The sequence below is a fragment of the Jaculus jaculus genome, chromosome 14 (genome assembly GCF_020740685.1).
Source record: "Jaculus jaculus isolate mJacJac1 chromosome 14, mJacJac1.mat.Y.cur, whole genome shotgun sequence".
NCBI lineage: Eukaryota > Metazoa > Chordata > Mammalia > Rodentia > Dipodidae > Jaculus > Jaculus jaculus.
Window position 1 is genome coordinate 65,179,693 of NC_059115.1, and position 17,850 is coordinate 65,197,542.

The window sequence follows — 17,850 nt, forward strand, 5'->3', positions numbered from 1 at the left end:
AACAAAACACACATGCAAAAAAAAAAATAAATAAATAAATAAAAATGCTTAGGAGCATCATCAGTTCAACACCACCCTGAGGGTACATAGTGAATTCCAAGTCAGCCTAGGTTAGAGTAAGGCCTCACCTCGAAAAACAAAAAAAAAGTCCTTAGGGGCTAGAAAGATGACTTAGTGGTTAAAGCACTGCCTGTGATGCCTAAGGACCCAGGTTTGATTCCCCAGTACCCATATAAGGCAGATGCACAAGGTGATGCATACATCTACAGTTCTTTTGCAGTGGCTGGAGACCCTGGCATGCCCATTCTCATTCTTTCCCACTCACTGCTTGAAAATAAATAATTTTTAAAATTATTATTTTTTTTTAATTTGAGAGGAGAGAAAGAGGCAGAGACAGACAGACAGAGAGAGAGAGACAAAGAGACAGAGAGAGAGAATAGGTATGCCAGGGCCTTCAGCCACTGCAAACAAACTCCAGATGCATGCACCACTTTGTGTATCTGGCTTACATGGCTCCTGGGGAATCGAACCTACATCCTTTGGCTTTGCAGACAAACACCTTACCTGCTAAGCCATCTTTCCAGCACCTAAAATCTTCAAAAAAAAATTTAAAATGCTTAGAGCTAGACAGATGACCCAGCAGTTAAAGGCTCTTGATTACAAAGCCAGACAGCTTAGGTCTGATTTCCCTGCAAAGCCAAAGGACCCAGGTTCAGTTCCCCAGGACCCACTTAAGCCAGATGCACCAGGGGGCGCAAGTGTCTGTAGTTTGTTTACAGTGGCTGGAGGCCCTGGTGTGCCCATTCTCTCTCTCTCTCTCCCCCCTCCCTCCCTCTTTCTCTCTGAGAAATAAATAAATAAAAATAAAATATTTAAAAAAAAGGGCTAGAAAGATGGCTCCACAGTTAAGGCACTTGCCTGCAAGGCCTAAGGACCCAAGTTTGATTCCCCAGTACCCACATAAAGCCAGATGCAAAGTGGCACATGTATCTGGAGTTCATTTACAGTGGCTAGAGGCCCTGGTGTGCCTATATTTTAAAAAAATAAAAACAGAAAAGAGTAATTCTCTCATGAGATTCTGGAGCTTAAGTTTTTTGTGTTCATTTCTTTCTCAGCAATCCTACTAGAAGCATGACTCACTGCAAAGACAAGTACCTACCACTAGACAGCTACCAAGAAGGCTCTCTGGGTTCTCCTGTCTCTGCCTGCCCCATTCTGTGTTCTCTATACTGTAGTCCCAATGCCTGTAGCCCAGAAATAAAATTTATTTATTTCTCAGAGAGAAAGAGGGAGGGAGGGAGGGAGGGAGGGAGGGAGAGAATGAAAACACCAGGGCCTCCAGCCACTGTAAACAATCTCTCTAAGTTCAGAGGACTACATAGGGCCCCATACTCCCTCACTGGTTCAAAAACCTCAGCCCCCACACCTCCTATCCTTTCTCCATCTCTCACACACATTCATGTGCTTAAGTATCTACCCTGTGGGACCCCCAGTTTTTCAGGCTCAGCTAGGCACACTGCTAATGCAATGCAGCAGGAAAGGCATCACAAAGAAACAGGCTTAATGGGTCTGAGCTGTTTGTCTAGAAACATACAAGTTGCAATGGGATGGGTTTTACAGCACATCAAGTTCCAAGTCCACAGTGCCTTCTATGACATCACAGATTCCACTCTCCCCTTCTCCCTCTTTTCACCACTCTCTGCCCATATCACCCATCAGGACCTTCCTACCCCATGTGTCCAGCAGCTGAAGGGAGAATAGGAGCCCAGGTTACCTGTGGCACCTCCACAGCAGACATGGAAAAGACATGGAGACAGAAGATCTTGGAGCCATTGTAGCCAACCACAAAGCCCTGCAGCTTCTGCTGGTGCACGGGAAAGTTGCTGGCCTTGATGTTGAGGTAGCCTCCTCCCGAGAAGCAGAGCATGTCCTCACACTGGGTGTTCCAGGCCACACTATTGGCATTTGGTTCCTGAGGAACAGGGATTGTGAAGGACCTCTAAGAACTGTCTTGGGCTTTGGTGCTACCCCCACATTTCATTCAGGTCCCTGTCTTGATGACTGTATTGTGCTGAAGTGCTAATGGGTACAGAAAGAAAGAGACAAGGCAAATTTCTCTACACATTAGCAGAGTGTTGAAATTTGTGAATATACATTACTTTTGAAAAAAATTAGTTCCTCCATATTTTAATTATCCACAATAAGTAGAGTATCAGCCAAATAGGGTTTTACTTCTATTAAAGAAACGGGGCAGGGGTGCAGCTCAGTGATAGATGCTTGCCTAGAATGTGCCAGGTCCTGGGTTCCAGCCCCAGCACACACACAAAAAGAACATACTTCTCTACCTATACAGGAAGAAGGCTGACAGGGATATATTCCAAAGAATTAACAGTAGTTGTTTCTTTGTTTTTTGTTTGCATCAGTTTTTTTTTTGTCATGAATATTGTTTTTGGCAGTAAAAAAAAAAAAAAAAAAAGAATGGGGAGTTCTTTTTATAATTAGAAAACAATTTGTTGTCTCTGTATTCACAATTCACATACTAAAAACATAGTCACTCTGGGAGGTACCCCTTCACCCAGTATTCTGTACTCTAGGACCCCTTGCAACTAGCAGAGACTTACCCATTTCTGCCTAGAATCTTCTATCATAAGCACGAGTTACTTTTACAATGAGGAAAAAAAAAAAAAGATTGTTTTTATCTGAAGGGATAAAGGCAATAGAGTAGAGACTGGGAATGTTTTATCTCCCAACAAGATCTGAGAGCACCTTCCCTAGCCCACCACAGTGCCTGCAGTGGGGGCTGGGAGCCACACACCCTTCCAGTCTCAAATGGCTCCAGCCTCAGCACAGGACGCACTGGGGATCTGCTAACCACCTCCAGGTGCAGGCACAGGTAATGCTGATGCTACAGAAAAAGGAAGCAACATTTAGGGCTACTTTGTGCCCATCACTGAACAAGTAGGGCAGTATCTTGTTTATTCCTGTGGCAATTCTGTAAGGGCAATTTCTAGTTTCATGTTAGCCAAGCTTGCTCAAGATCATGTGATTCAGGCCAGACTCAAATCCAGGTCAGTCTGAAGGCAGTGGTTATGCTTTCTTTCCTCTAAACCCTCTGCTTCCTCTGGGAGCCATTTGTGTGGGGTAGTGGCAGTCAATTCGCATCATCAAGTAGCTGAAGCAACCAGACCCTCTAGCCTACTGATTCTGTTGCCAGGAACAAGGAGGGCTCTGACAAGAGGACCTAAAGTTTCCCATGACATTTCCCTGCAGTAGAAACCAGTGAGCAGAGGCACCAGTTTTTGGGGACACTCACTTTAGAGAAACTAACTCTTACCTAGAAAACCCCCTAAGAGGCTGCTAGTCTGGCAGAAAATCAGCCAAGCACTGGGCATGCAGCCTTTGGGCTTTCTTCTCCAGTGACACACTTCTTCCCACTATAGCACCAAAAGGTAAAGACTGCCTATCCCCAAAGGTCCAAATAGCTCCCACTGTACAGGCTCTACAGCATCCTTGTGAAGGAAGAAGAATGGGCTTCCACCTGTCTCTTCCCTAGTTTCACATAACTGTGCCTTGTTAGTCACAGGAACAGGCAGGCATAAAGGAGAGAGCCATGGACTTCATCAGGACTCACAACCATGTGAATCCATTCACTGGACTTTTCATTAGCATTGCTTACTATTAATGCAAAGCTGTTACTTGCCCATCTTACTGGCAAGGAAACTGATATTGAAAGGGGCTGGCCAGTCACCTGCTACCTGGGGTCTCTCAAACTCTTCACCTGTACTGAGCCTCAGCACTTTACTGCTTCTCCAAGATAGAACCTGCCATCTGTTGTGGAGACTAGGAAGTTAGAAGAGAATCCCTAATCAAAGGACTGTGTCTTTAAGACTTCACCTGAAAAAGCAGCTCCTTGGTATGAATGTCATATACCAGACACATGTCATTTTCATCCACCACGGCCAGCTTGTTCCGGGAGGCACTCATGTCCAAGCAGCGCACGGCTGTTGCCTGCTTCAGCAGGACAATAGCAAAGAGATTGTCCACAAAGATCTTCAGGATCTGGCAAAATTTCAGAGAAAGAAGTGTGAATCACCATGGCAACCAGACCCTGGACCACTGCCAGGCTGTTGGAGTCCCATGTGTTCTACAAGAACAACACCCACTAACTCCATGAGAAGCTATGTGCAGAAAAAGGCCTCATTAAAGAAGTAGGGGTGGGGAACCTATCCTTAGGCGACCAGAAGTGTGGTTCATCAGAGGTCACTGAAGCAGTAACAGGTCTGAGACATGCCAAATTCACTCCAATGTCTGCTTGAACCGGGGATTTGTTAATGACATTACTCAAACTGCAGGGTTAGAGAAGACCATTCAGCACAAATCTGAGTCACACACTAACACAGGAAGAGGCTACTGTAAACACTGATGAGACATCTGGTGTGAAATAATGATGATGCTGATGATGACAGCTGCCATTTATTGACATCCCTGTTTTTGACAGTCCTGTGAAAAATGTAGTATTTTCCTTATTTGTAAAATCTGAGCCTCAGAGAAGCACAGTGATCTATCTAGGGTCCCACAGCTAGTGAGCAACTAGGTAGGAACGTGATCCCCAGGTTGAACTGATCCCCAAATCCATGCTGTCTGCCTCACACAAGACGTGACAGCTGACAGTGCAAAAGGAGCAGGCCTTTCCCCCCACTGGGGTACTGCAACAGCTCCCACTGATCTCATGCTCTGTAACTTCCGTCCCCAGCTAAGACCTGACAAGCCTCAGCCACAAGCCATCTGCTACACAGCTTGGCTCTCAGGCTAATGTAGTTATATTTTCACTTTCAAATTTCTATGTAGCCCACATAGAACTTTTGTTATTTTGAGCAAAGAATACACACACACACACACACACACAGAGAGAGAGAGAGAGAGAAATCTGTTTAACTTTATATATAACCTAGATTTCCCAATTGATTTGCTGAAAACTCTCATTTTTTCATAGCAACACCCTGAGAACCCAGCACTGTCTCAGACTCAGGCAGGAATGATGGGTAATCTAGGCACTGCTTAATAGGGATCTAGCTCCAGTTAATTATCTCTGCCTGCCTCTGCAGCAATCTATTAAAGCTGTGTCTCTAACAAATCTCCACCTTCTCAGTGACCTTAAGCTCACTAATCCCTTGTACGTGCAGTCTAGGGGCTGTGGTACCAACTCTGCCAGGCACAAGCATGCTGTGAGTCTGAGGGCCACTGTGCCTTTGGCCTGAAGTTGTACTTATGAAAGTAATCCCCCAACTGCCCTCAGGTATGGATGGAGTGCCTGCGTCTGCCTGTGGCTAACAGGCTTGAGAGGTGGCTCCAAGAGACTCACCTGGCCATTCTTCAGGCCCACCAATAGACCTTCCCTTCCAGGAGGGCCACCGATCACCTTGATGTATCGAATGAGAGATTCCATCTGCCACTCTCGCTCCTTCACTCCACTGAAGGACAGGCACTGCAGCCGTTTCTCCTAGGAAGCAACCCTGCTCAGTACAGAGGTTCGGAGAATGAGCACTCCCAGACCTCCCAGAGAGGTCTTCTTGCATCATTAGTAGCTACCTAACCCTGGCTGGTCCTCATGCTGCCATTGCTAATCATTCCTGCAAGGCTTTCTGAGGAGCCATCTTCAACATGGACTTCCACAACCAGAGGCAGCACCCAGGACACCGGTTTGCCATGCTTGGCCTCTCCTGAACTACAGGAGCTTCTAGACTCTTACACAGATTTTTTTGTTTTTGTTTTTTGAGGTAGGGTCTCACTTTAGCTCAGGCTGACCTAGAACTCACTATGTAGTCTCAGGGTAGCCTCAAACTCATGGTGATCCTCCTATCTCTGCTTCCCAAATGCTGGGATTAAAGGCATGTACCACCACACCTGGCTCTTACACAGACTTTAATAGTGTTTTACACTATGATTCCTCAGGATTTCTTCCTTTTTGTCTCTTCTAACAGGCCATATGTGAAATCAAATCACCTCTATAGGTTTTTCTCAGTCTTTCCAAAACTTTTCTTGGCATTGGTGTAGACACTTTTAGAAATTTATGTTGAGAAAAAAAGACTAGTGGGACCAGGGCCTTGCACAGGATAGACAAGGGCTCTATCACTAAGTTATATCCCTAGCTCCAAGAGAAAATTTCTTCTGTGAAAAAAATCAGAGCCTGAGGGATGTATCTCAATTGTTAGAGTACTTGCTAGCATGCACTAAGTCCTTAGTTTGATCCAAGCATAGAAGCCCATGTGGAAATCCCAGAACTTAGGAGGTGGAGGCAGGAAGATCAGAAGTTCATGGTTATCCTTAGTCACCTAATGAGTTTGAGGCCACTCTGGGCTATGTAAGGCCCTGTCTCAAAAAATAAAATAAAATAAAATAAAATAAAATAAAATAAAATAAAATAAAATAAAAATAAAAAAGAAGAAGAAGAAGAAGAAAGAAAGAAAGAAAGAAAGAAAGAAAGAAAGAAAGAAAGAAAAAGAATAAAAGGCTGAGGAGATGGCTTAGCAGTTAAGGTGCTTGCTTGCAAAGCCAAAGGACCTCGGTTTGATTCCCCAGGACCCACATAAGCCAGATGCACAAGGTGGCGCACACATCTGGAGTTTGTTTGCAGTAGCTGAAGCCTTGATGTGCCCATTCTCTCTCAAATAAAAATATTTTTTAAAAATTCAAAACCAAGAAGTAAAGCTTTCCTCATCAACGTGAAATAAGCTTATTTTATTTTTAGTTATTTATTTATTTGATAGAGAAAGAGGGAGAGAGAGAAAGAGAGAAAGGGAGAGAATGGGCGTGCCAGGGCCTCCAGCCACTGCAAAAGAACTTCATATGTGTGCACCCCTTGTGCATCTGGCTAATGTGGGTCCTAGGGAATCAAACCTGGGTCCTTTGGCTTTGTAGGCAAATGCCTTAACCACCGAGCCATCCCTCCAGCCCGTGAGATAAGTTTTTATGTGCAGATGCTTATCAAAACAATTTGCCCTATCCAGATGTGTTGCTACAAGCCTATAAACTCAGCACATAGGAGGCAGAGGCAAGAGGAGTGTGAGTTTGAGGATAGCTTGAGCTACACAAGGTGATGCATGCCTTTAATACAGGCACTCAGGAAGCAGAAGTAGGAGGACTGCCATGAGTTCAAGGCCACCCTGAGACTACATAGTGAATTCCAGGTTAGCCTGGACCAGAGTGAGTCCCTACCTCAAAAAAATCAAAACAAAAGAAAGAAACAAACATATAAACAAAAATCCATAAGAAACAAATGAAAATCTTTACTTTGTTGGACAACCAGTTATATTATTACAAGTTATTACAATAGCTATAACTCCAGTATGACAAAATGCTCCACAACACAAAATGTTCTGGTTTATGGCCCTTGTCTTTCTATAATATGATTCATATGGATGCCAGCATAATGAAGTCAATGAATAGTTACTGAGTTTTATAAAAAGGGATGGGTTTCTAGTAATCAGGATTTTATGTTTTTATTATTATTAACAAGATGTTTTGTATGAATATATCATGTGTTGTACCCTCTTTTCCCTCGTCCCTGCCCCTATACCATTGGGGATACTCCTGTTTTTGTTTTGAGGCAGGGTCTCACTTTAAGCCAGGCTGGCCTCAAACTCATGGCAATCCTCCTAACACAAGTGATAGGATGAAAGATGTGAGCCATGTCTGGCATGGTGGAGCACAACTTTAATCCCAGCCATTAGTTCAAGGCCACTCTGAGACTACATAGTGAATTCCAGGTCAGCCTAGGCTAGACCAAGACCCTACCTTAAAAAAAAAAAAAAAAAAAAAAAAAAAACACCAACAAAAAAAAAAAATGTGAACCACTACACTGGCTCAAATGACCAGTTTTAAAAACCAAGAGTGAGGAGCTGGAAAGATGGCTCAGGGTTAAGAGCACTTCTGGTGTTAGCATGAGGGCCTGAAAATACCTGAGGGACCACTCGTTTGATCTCCATGACCTAGATCACCAGCTAGGCACAGCCACATATGCCTATAACTCCAGTCCTATAGAAAGTATGTAACCCCAATTCCTTGGGAGCAGAAACTGCAGAATCACTAGGGCTTACAAAAAATGGCAAGCTCTGGAATCAGTAGAGATTCTGGCTAAAGTAAGAAATGACAGAAGAGAGCTGGACATGGTGATGCACACCTTTCATCCCAGCACTTGGGAGGCAGAAGTAGAGGTAGGAGGATTGTTGTGAGTTCAAGGCCACCCTGAGACTACATAGTGAATCCAGGTCAGCCTGGACTAGAGCAAGACACTACCTTGAAAAACAAAAAAATGGAAAAAAAAAAAAAAGGAGGGGGCTGGAGAAATGGCTTAGTGGTTAAGGCACTTGTCTACAAAGAAGGACCCAGGTTTGATTTCCCAGGACCCACGTAAGCCAGATGCACAAAGAGGCACATGTGTCTGGAGTTAGTTTGCAGTGGCTGGAGGCCCTAGCACACCCATTCTCTCTCTCTCTCAAATAAATAAAAGTTTCCCCCCCCCCAAAAAAAAAGAAAGAAAGAAATAGCAGAAGAGCAGTGAGCGAGCATACCCCATTGCAGGTGAGTGCATGGGGCACCGGATGGGCACAAGCTCCCCCCACCCACAGAGGTGGGGGAGGAGGAAGAGGGCCAGCTTCCTACCTGACAAAGGATGATGTGGTCAGCACATACCACCAGCAAGTTGCACTCAAACTTCTTAGCAATTTTCTCTTTCACTCGGTAATGCATGTCTGCAGAGTCATCTGAGTACAACTCATAGATGAGGATTTTCTCTGGCAGTTGGATAGCTAATCGATTTTTGTAGATGGCAATTTTCTTGACAAGCTCTTTGCATTTAATCCTAACTGTCAGAGGTAAAAAAATAAATAATAATAATCATCAGGCTCTGGCAAAAGGTTGTTAAGTAAGGTAGAAGGCAGAGAAATTAAAAGCCATCATTTACTTAATGTTCCTGGCAATTAAATTGAGACACTCTCATTAAAAAATCTTTATAGAATGCCTAACATGCACAGCCAGCTCTGCTGAGCACTGGGGTCCAGAATTGTATACAGTACAATTTTTATAGTTCAAAGCTTACAATTGAAGATGGAAAATCATTTAGTACTGCTATCACTTGCTGAATATGTCTAACCTCCTTCCTCTGCAGAGCTTGGTGCCCACTTACATGACAGATCTCACTGCTGGCAAAGCTCCTGCCACCACCTTTCCATCCACAAGGAACATGCAGCATACCTGTCTATAGACTTAGTAGGGACAATACCCTAGAAAGGATGCTGCTGAGCTGTCCCAGAGGCTACATTCCCAACAGTCTGGACTCCTAGGTGGTAACCAAAGAAGCCAGTCTAAGTCTGCAGGATTATTAGCCTGGAGCCCTATACAAAGGCATCAGGTCATGAGCTGTGGCCAGCACATATGGATACAAACACACATGAAGTAAGTGGAACCTGGCCTTCTAAACCAGCATAGCTACTTGGGTGAGCAGAGGGGAGACTGTAGAGATTTGACTGACTAGTGTTAAGCATGGATTCCTGATCCTCTGACTAGGCCTGAGCCCATCCACTGCCACTGCTTGTTTAGCAAAAGTAGACTCTGGGCTGAGGGACAAGCATAGCATGCTGACTGACTCTGATCAAAGAAGCAAAGGTCCACAAAGACCCATGCAGGCCAGACACTCTGACTCCAACTTGTAATATGAGCCTCCCTTTCTCAAGGAGTCCATGTATCATTGGAATTATTTGCAAAATTTTGTGAGTTGGTACATTTTTTTGGAGACAGAGTGTATTACTTTTGTTAGGTCCTCAAAGCTTTCTATATCCCCTTATTGCAGCCAAAAAGAACAACAAAAAAAGCAAGCCCAAGGAGAAACATTTCTTGTCATTTCCCATGCCCTTTCACCAGGCTTCTCTACTAATCCCTTTTCCAGTGTCTACATGGCAGAGACCAACCTGCTTCTTACCTTTCTGCTCTGTGATTAGGTGCTGCACAATGACGTCAGTCATGCTATCTCTGTAGGCATACCGGTCCTTGTAAAGCCCATGTACTGTACTGAAGATAAGTTGGTAGAAGGAAATAGTGCCATCCTGACAGCCTACCACCTGCAGAGTAAAGTTGTCAATCCCCTGGTAGAAAAGCCGTTTCCCCTCCACGTGTCAGGAGCAAGCACCAAGGGTCTGACTGGCTGACCACAGCTGATATTCAGGGTCTGCTCAAGTAATAGCTGGCAGAATGAACTTCCTGTACTTACCACATAGTTGGAGTCAGGTTTCGCTTTACATGTCCACACCCAGGAATTCTGTTCCCCAACAGTCCCCAGCCGCACTCCATCCTTAGTGAAAAGGGATACTTGCTTGTCTGATCCCCCCACCAAAATGTACTCTCCTTTAGAAAAGTAGCTGATGCAGCAGGGGTCAAAGTTCAGAGGTCGATCCTTCCCAATCTGAGAAAAGAAAAACGTATGCAACAGGATGGCCATTTCTGAACCTGCAAAAATCAGTTAAGAGCTTCCCCATCAACCTTAGGGGGGGGATTACTGGGAAGGGAGGGAAGTTTTGCTCCCATTAGGTTTTAGCTCCTCAGCAGACTAGGAGGCCAGAGAGGGTATTTCTCCATATACCTGGACACAGCACACAGCCTTTGATATAATTCAATAGGTTCCTTCAGCTTCTCTTTGTTTATTTCCTGAGTTATTCAGTTTAAAACACTAACTTTGGGGCTGAAGAGATGGCTCAGTAATTAAGGTACTTGTCTGCAAAGCCTAAGGACTAGAGTGTAATTCCCCAGCACCCACATAAAGCCAGATGCACAAAGTGGCACGTGTCTGGAGTTCATTTGATGTGGCTAGAGGCCCTGGTATGCCCATTCTCTGTCCCACTCTCTCTCAAGTAAATAAAATATTTTTAAAAGCCAAGCATGGTGGCACACGCCTTTAATCCCAGCACTCGGGAGGCGGAGGTAGGAGGATTGCCATGAGTTCGAGGCCACCCTGAGACTACATAGTGAATTCTGGGTCAGCCTGGGCCAGAGTGAGACCCTACCTCAAAAAAACAAACAAACTAAAAAATATATATACACACATACATATATATTTAAAGAGACCAACCTTTATCCTCTATTCACTTTATTATAGAAAATAACTCTAGAAACCTACTTGCTTATTTTGGTTTTTTTTGTTTTTGTTTTTGTTTTTTTTTTAAATATTTTTTGTTCATTTTTTATTTATTTATTTGAGAGTGACAGACACAGGGAGAAAGACAGATAGAGGGAGAGAGAGAGAATGGGCGCGCCAGGGCTTCCAGCCACTGCAAACGAACTCCAGACGCATGCATCTGGCTAACGTGGGACCTGGGGAACCGAGCCTCGAACCGGGGTCCTTAGGCTTCACAGGCAAGCGCTTAACCTCTAAGCCATCTCTCCAGCCCTTTTTTTAAAAAATATTTTTTGTTCATTTTTTATTTTTTTATTTGAGAGTGTTTTTGTTTTTTGAGGTAGGGTTTTGCTCTAGTCCAGGCTGACCTGGAATTCATCATGCAGTCTCAGGATGGCCTTGAACTAACAGCAATCCTACTTCCCGAGTGCTGGGATTAAAGGCGTGTACCACCACACGCGGCCCAACTTTTTTTTTTTTTTTTCATGAGAGAGAGGGAGAGAGAGAGGATGGGTGTGCCAGGACCTCCAGCCACTGGAAACGAACTCCAGATACATACGGCTTACATGGGTCCTGGGGTATCAAACCTGAGTCCTTTGGCTTTGCAGGCAAGTGCCTTAACCACTAAGCCATCTCTCCAGCCCCCTCCCCTTTTTTTCAAGGTAGGGTCTTACTCTACCTCAGGCTGACCTGGAACTTACTCTGTAGTCCCAGGCTGGCCTTGAACTCACCATGATCCTCCCACCTCTGCCTCCCGAGTATTGGGATTGAAAGTGTGTGCCACTGTGCCCAGTTTACATGGATCCTGGAGAACTGAACCTGGGTTCTTAGGTTTGTTGTCAAGCGCCTTAACCACTAAGCCATTTCTCCAGCCCATGTAGAGAGAATTTGAAGGAAAGAATGCCCCAACCAAAAGATAAGGACTTGCAGTCTGGATTAAAAGGCAAGAAGGATTCTTCTGCTTGTTGCCTCCAAGAAACTCACCTCTTTGGATGTGAGGGCAATCTGGCTGTGACATCTTTCACCTGATTGATCTCCAGGGTTGATTCAGGTGATCTGGCTAGCTATGCGGGTGTCCCTTCCTCCCTCACTGCTCCATGTGCACCCCTCCTGAAGCTGCACGCTTGGTCAAAGAGGAAGACCTTCTCCGAATAGAGGAGGACCAGTCTTCAAGTAGCTGTGCTGCCCTGCTAGAACCTCCACACAATCTCTCAAGAAACTCACCTCTCCATAAAAGATAGATCCTACTTTAGGGTGAAGGCATGGAAAAATGGTAGACCAAGAAAATGAGCCTAGGAAACAAGCAGGTCTTGCTATCCTAATATTTGACAGGACAGACTTCAACATTAGAAAAGATAAAGGTGACTGTAGCAGACAGCTTCAGGTTCGCTGAGATGAACTTCCAGACCAGGCACAGTTATGGAGGAAGGGATATTTATTGAAGCTTACAGATCCAGGGGAAGTTCCATAATGGCAGAAGAAGCTGGCCTGCCTTCACAGGCCCAAACAGAGACAGAGAAGCACAAGCCTAAAAGTCAAAAGCCACAGCACAGTACACTTCAGCAACTCCAGCTAGGTACACTTTGCATATCTTTAGATTGAAATCTGAAACCCACCACCACACCTTAATATCCACCCAGTGACATTGCCTCCAGCCAGGTGGCTGCAGATGCAAACTACAAACAAACAACTGAATATATTGGGGGCCATCTATTCTAGTCAAACCACCACAGTGATCTTATATTGATTAAAGGAACAATCCAACAAGAGGACATTATAATTCTACATATATATGCACCGATATGGTTGCAAGCAATTTCTTTTTTTTTTTTTCTTTTTAAAAATATTTTTTATTATTTATTTGAGAGCAACAGACAGAGAAAGAGGCAGAGAGAGGGAGGGAGAATGGGTGCGCCAGGGCCTCCAGCCACTGCAAACGAATTCCAGACACGTGCACCCCCTTGTGCATCTGGCTAACGTGGGTCCTGGGGAAATCAAGCCTCGAACCGGGGTCCTTAGGCTTCACAGGTAAGCGGCAAGCAATTTCTTTTTTTAAATTTTTTTGTTTATTTTTATTTATTTATTTGACAGCAATAGACAGACAGAGAGAGAGAGAGAGAAAGAGAGAATGGGTGCACCAGGGCCTCCAGCCACTGCAACCGAACTCCAGATATGTGTGCCCCCTTGTGCATCTGGGCAACATGGGTCCTGGGGAATTGAGCCTCAAACCAGGGTCCTTAGGCTTCACAGGCAAGCGCTTAACTGCTAAGCCCTCTCTCCAGCCCGGTTGCACCCAATTTCATTAAACAAACACTACTATACATAAGGCAACAGAAAACCCCAGGCACAATTGTAGCAGGCAACTTCAATACCCCACTCTCACTAATAAACAGGTCATTCTGGCAAAAAATAAACCAAGACACATCTGAATTAAATGATATCACAGAACAAATGAACCTAACAGACAGCTACAGAACATTCCATCCAAATACTGCAGAATACATATCCTTTTCAGCAGTGCTATGAACATTCTATAAAATAAACCATATTTTAGGACACAAAGCAAATCTTAACAAATACAGGGAAAATGAAATAATTCCTTGTACTCTATCTGATCAAAATGGGGTTAAACTACATATCAATATCAATAAAGACTATAGAACTCATGGGAACTAAACAAGACACTACTGAATGATGAATGAATGGGTCATTGAAGAAATCAAGAAAGATATCAAAAATTTCATAGAATCAGCCAGGCGTGGTAACACACACCTTTCATCCCAGCATTCAGGAGGCAGAGGTAGGAGGATCTCCATGAGTTTGAGGCCATCCTGAGACTACATAGTGAATTCTAGGTCAGCCTGGACCAGAGAGACCCTACCTTGAAAAACCAAAAAAAAAAAAAAAAAAAAAAAAAAAAAAAAGACACACATAAAAGGGATACAAATTGGAAAGGAGGAGATCAAATTGACATTATTTGCAGATGATAGGATTTTATACATAAAGGACCCTAAAGACTCCACCAGCAAACTGTTAAGAGCTGACAAACACTTTTAGCAACAGCAGGAAACAAAATTAACACATAGCCTTCATGTAAGCACTTTTTTAAAATGTTCATACCCATATATTAATACTACTCTCACTTTTAGTTAGAGAAGCTTCTCTTTTCAGAAGGCTGTAACCAGCCAGGCATGGTGGCACAAGCCTTTAATCCCAGAATTTGGGAGGCTGAAGTAGGAGGATCACAATGAGTTTGATGTCACCCTGAGACTACATAGTGAATCCCAGGTCAGCCTAGGCTAGAGCGTGGTCCTACCTCAAAACAAACAAAACAAAACAAAAAAAACTGACTACTGCTCCCATAACACACAAATTATAACTCCATGGTGAATACCTTTATTCCTACTTGAGGAGCATCCTCAATGGAATGGGAGTAGGAATGAGGGAAAAGAAGGTACCAACACATGATGTATCCATATGAAACAAACATAAAAAATAGGAAAAAAAAAAAAAAGAAGGCTGTGATCAATGGATTGACTCAAAAGGCAAAGGCACCATTAGTGTTGAGAAGTGACAGAGGAGTGTTCAGCACTGAGTCATTCATGACCTCGCAGTACCTGGCACTACCTTCAGAAGAAGCTCATAATAGAAGGAAAGATGACATCAAAATAAAAGAGAGACTAATTGAGAAGGGGAGGTGATATGATGGAGGATGGATATATGAAGGGGAAAGTGGGGGAGGGGAGAGAAGTATCATGGTTTATTGTTTATAATTATGGAAATTATTAATAAAAAAGTTTGAATGGGCTGGAGGGATGGTTTAGCCATTAAGGCATTTGCCTGCAAAGCCAAAGGACCCAGGTTCAATTCCCCAGGACCCATGTTAGCCAGATGCACAAGGTGGCACATGCATCTAGAAGTTGTTTGCAGTGGCTAGAGGCCCTCGTGTGCCCATTCCCTCTCTCTTCCTCTTTCTGTCAAATAAATAAATAAATGACAATTTTTTTAAAAGTTTTAAAAATGTTTAACTTGTATTCTGGAACTTTGAGCTCATTGGTCTTAGGAGGTTACTTTGGTAAGTCCTTGATTTTTTTTCTACAATCATGTCATCTGAGGATATTGACAGTTATAATTCTTCCTTTCCAACCTGCCTATATTTTTTCTATTCTGTTTTTAAAATCCTTTTTTTTAGGAGGGGCGGGGCTGACCTGAAATTCACTATGTAGTCCCAGGGTGGCCTTGAACTCAAGGTGATCTTCCTACCTCTGTTTTTGTGCTGGGATTAAAGGGCATGGGCCTCCACACCCAGTATTCTTTTTTCTATTTGTCACTGGCTAGAAAATCTGGCACTTTGTTAATAAGAGTAGTAAAAATGAACATCCTTTAAACCTTACTTTCTGGCTTACATTGGACCTGGAGAGTCGAACATGAGTCTTTAGGCTCCTCAGGCAAGCGCCTTAACCACTAAGCCATCTCTCCAGCCCAAATTTAAACTTCTGATTCTACTGTCTCCACCTCCCAAATGCTGTAGTCACAGGTGTGGCCACCCTACCCAGTTCTATGTAGTACTGGGGGAAACCCAGGTCTTTCTGCATGCTAGGCAAAGTAGTCTATCAAGTGAGCTACAACCTCAGCCTCTGAATTACTACATTTTTAATTTCTAAAAGTTCCATTTGAATTGGTCATGGTGATTCATGCCTTCCTCACTTGGGAGACTGAGGCAAGAGAATTGCCACAAATTCTCAACAAGCCTAGATTATATTATGAGTTACACGCCAGATAAGATTTTTTTTTTTAACTTTTTTTGTGGTACTAGAGCTAGAATTCAGAACTCTCCTAACATATACTAGGCAAGCTCTCTATTACTGAGCTATATGCACCCCAGCCTAAGAGCAGAGTTAAAGACAAACCAATGTGGGTTTTGATCCCAGGTTCCACAATTTTCCAGCCATGTGGGACAATGTGGGGCTATATGGGACTACTCATTTCTAAAAGTACATAAGTAAACTTCTGTTTCACAGAGCTGATAGGCACTTTATGGTTGAAGGCATGCAAACCATTAAGCCTTGAGCCTACCATCTGGTGTCAGAGCAAATCAGTAGGCAAACACTTAACAACAATCATGTGTAATTACGAATAACACAACCTCAGAAATACATTAGTGAAATATATCAAAGCTGGCATAAGTGTGACTGAGTTTGTACAGTTCTACCTACCTGTTTCCCACTCAGTTGGTAGAAGGAAAGTTTCTGTCCCCAGTCAGCTACAGCCAGGATGTCATTATGTTCATCTCTAATCAACAGAAGACAAAAGAGGTTATAAGGGGGCACAGCCTGCTGATGAGTGAAGTTAAGGGTTTAACAAACAACAGGAAAAAGAAAGCCTGGCCAGGCTGTCAGGGAGCCAAGTGTTTCATAGCCTCCCAAGGCCAACAGTTGCACTCAGCCCAACTCATCAATCAGTCTGGTGGGCTGAAGCAGAGAGGTATGTTTGGTCCTCTTGGGATCTGCTATTGCACTGACACCTGTCCATGAGTGGCTGGAGCTGGGAGTCTGCCACAGCTACGGAAGGTAAACTTCTCATTTCAGAGATCCCTGGTATACAATTGGAAGGAAGAGCATGACTGCAGATTCAAAAGCCCTCTTCTCATGGGAGAAAGAAGGTGAATATTGCTCAGAGTAAGAACATGTGGACTGAGTTTTAACAGAATAGAATCTCTTGCTCTCCCTGAAGAGGTAGAATTACACCTAATCCCAAGGTCTCTTGCAGCTAGGGTTATTGCACATATGAAAGGGCATCTGACTAAATCTGACTTTAAAATGAGTACTGGGCTATATCAAGGACAACAACTATAACTGAAACAAGGCCTGAGAGATCAGTGTCTTGAGATGAGGCTGTAAGAATAGCACCTAGGAAAAAGCTCTTGGCTCAAATGAGGAGCCAGCCACACAGAATTTAGATTGAGAAAGGCTTCCTAACTTTGAGTATGGGTCTTGTTCTCCCAAGATGGCTACACCTTTACTAATTCTGGCTTCCCAAGGAAGAACCCAGGGGTTGACAGTCACCTAGCAGATCACTGGCCTCACAGGTATACCCTGTACAGCTTTATAAAACCCAGTCATGGTGACAGAGAAGAAAATATTACAGGCACTAATTCAGAACTAAGGGAAAAATGGAAAGGTCAAGAGGGGTGCTGACAGGAAGAGGCCTACAAATGAAGTGTGTATGACTGGCACTGAAGACCAAATATGAGCCAAGAGTCTAGTTGCCAGGGAGTGCCTCCCCTGGCTCCAGGCTGGTCTCACCCCATAGGAGCTGGATTGGTAGCTTTCAACCCAACCTGGTCCCAACTCAAGTAGTTGGACTACTCTACCAAAACAAACACCCATATTGAACAATAAAAGGGAAAAAGGCACTAAGTAGTTTCAGGATGGCCTCAAACTCACAGCAATCCTCCTACCTCTGTCTCCCAAGTGCTGTGATTAAAGGCATGTGCCACCACACTCAGCTCCCTTCCTCTTTTTTCCCCCTTCCTCCTTTTTTGTCATCACTTCTCACCTCATCACTCTGGGATTCTTTCAAGAAATCTCAGGTGTCAGAGGTGTAGTGAGGAAGGTCCCTGGCTAGAATACTATTGCCCAATCAAAACATCCTGGCTGCACCAGATTTTCCCACTCTGCCACCAA

General features: G+C 43.8%; 1 protein-coding gene across 3 annotated transcripts in view; it reads right to left on the bottom strand.

The window, feature by feature from the left end:
- The window catches only part of Ift122 (intraflagellar transport 122), an 87,359-nt gene that overhangs the window by 41,110 nt on the left and 28,399 nt on the right, over nt 1–17,850 (bottom strand). For all 3 annotated transcript variants that reach the window (XM_045133736.1, XM_004651583.2, XM_045133735.1), the window contains 7 exons: nt 16,381–16,456; nt 10,265–10,456; nt 9,977–10,115; nt 8,662–8,864; nt 5,363–5,500; nt 3,895–4,059; nt 1,775–1,972 (listed from right to left, as the gene is read on the bottom strand). In XM_045133736.1, coding sequence (XP_044989671.1) covers nt 1,775–1,972; nt 3,895–4,059; nt 5,363–5,500; nt 8,662–8,864; nt 9,977–10,115; nt 10,265–10,456; nt 16,381–16,456 — 1,111 coding nt within the window. The remainder of the gene's footprint in view (nt 1–1,774; nt 1,973–3,894; nt 4,060–5,362; nt 5,501–8,661; nt 8,865–9,976; nt 10,116–10,264; nt 10,457–16,380; nt 16,457–17,850) is intronic.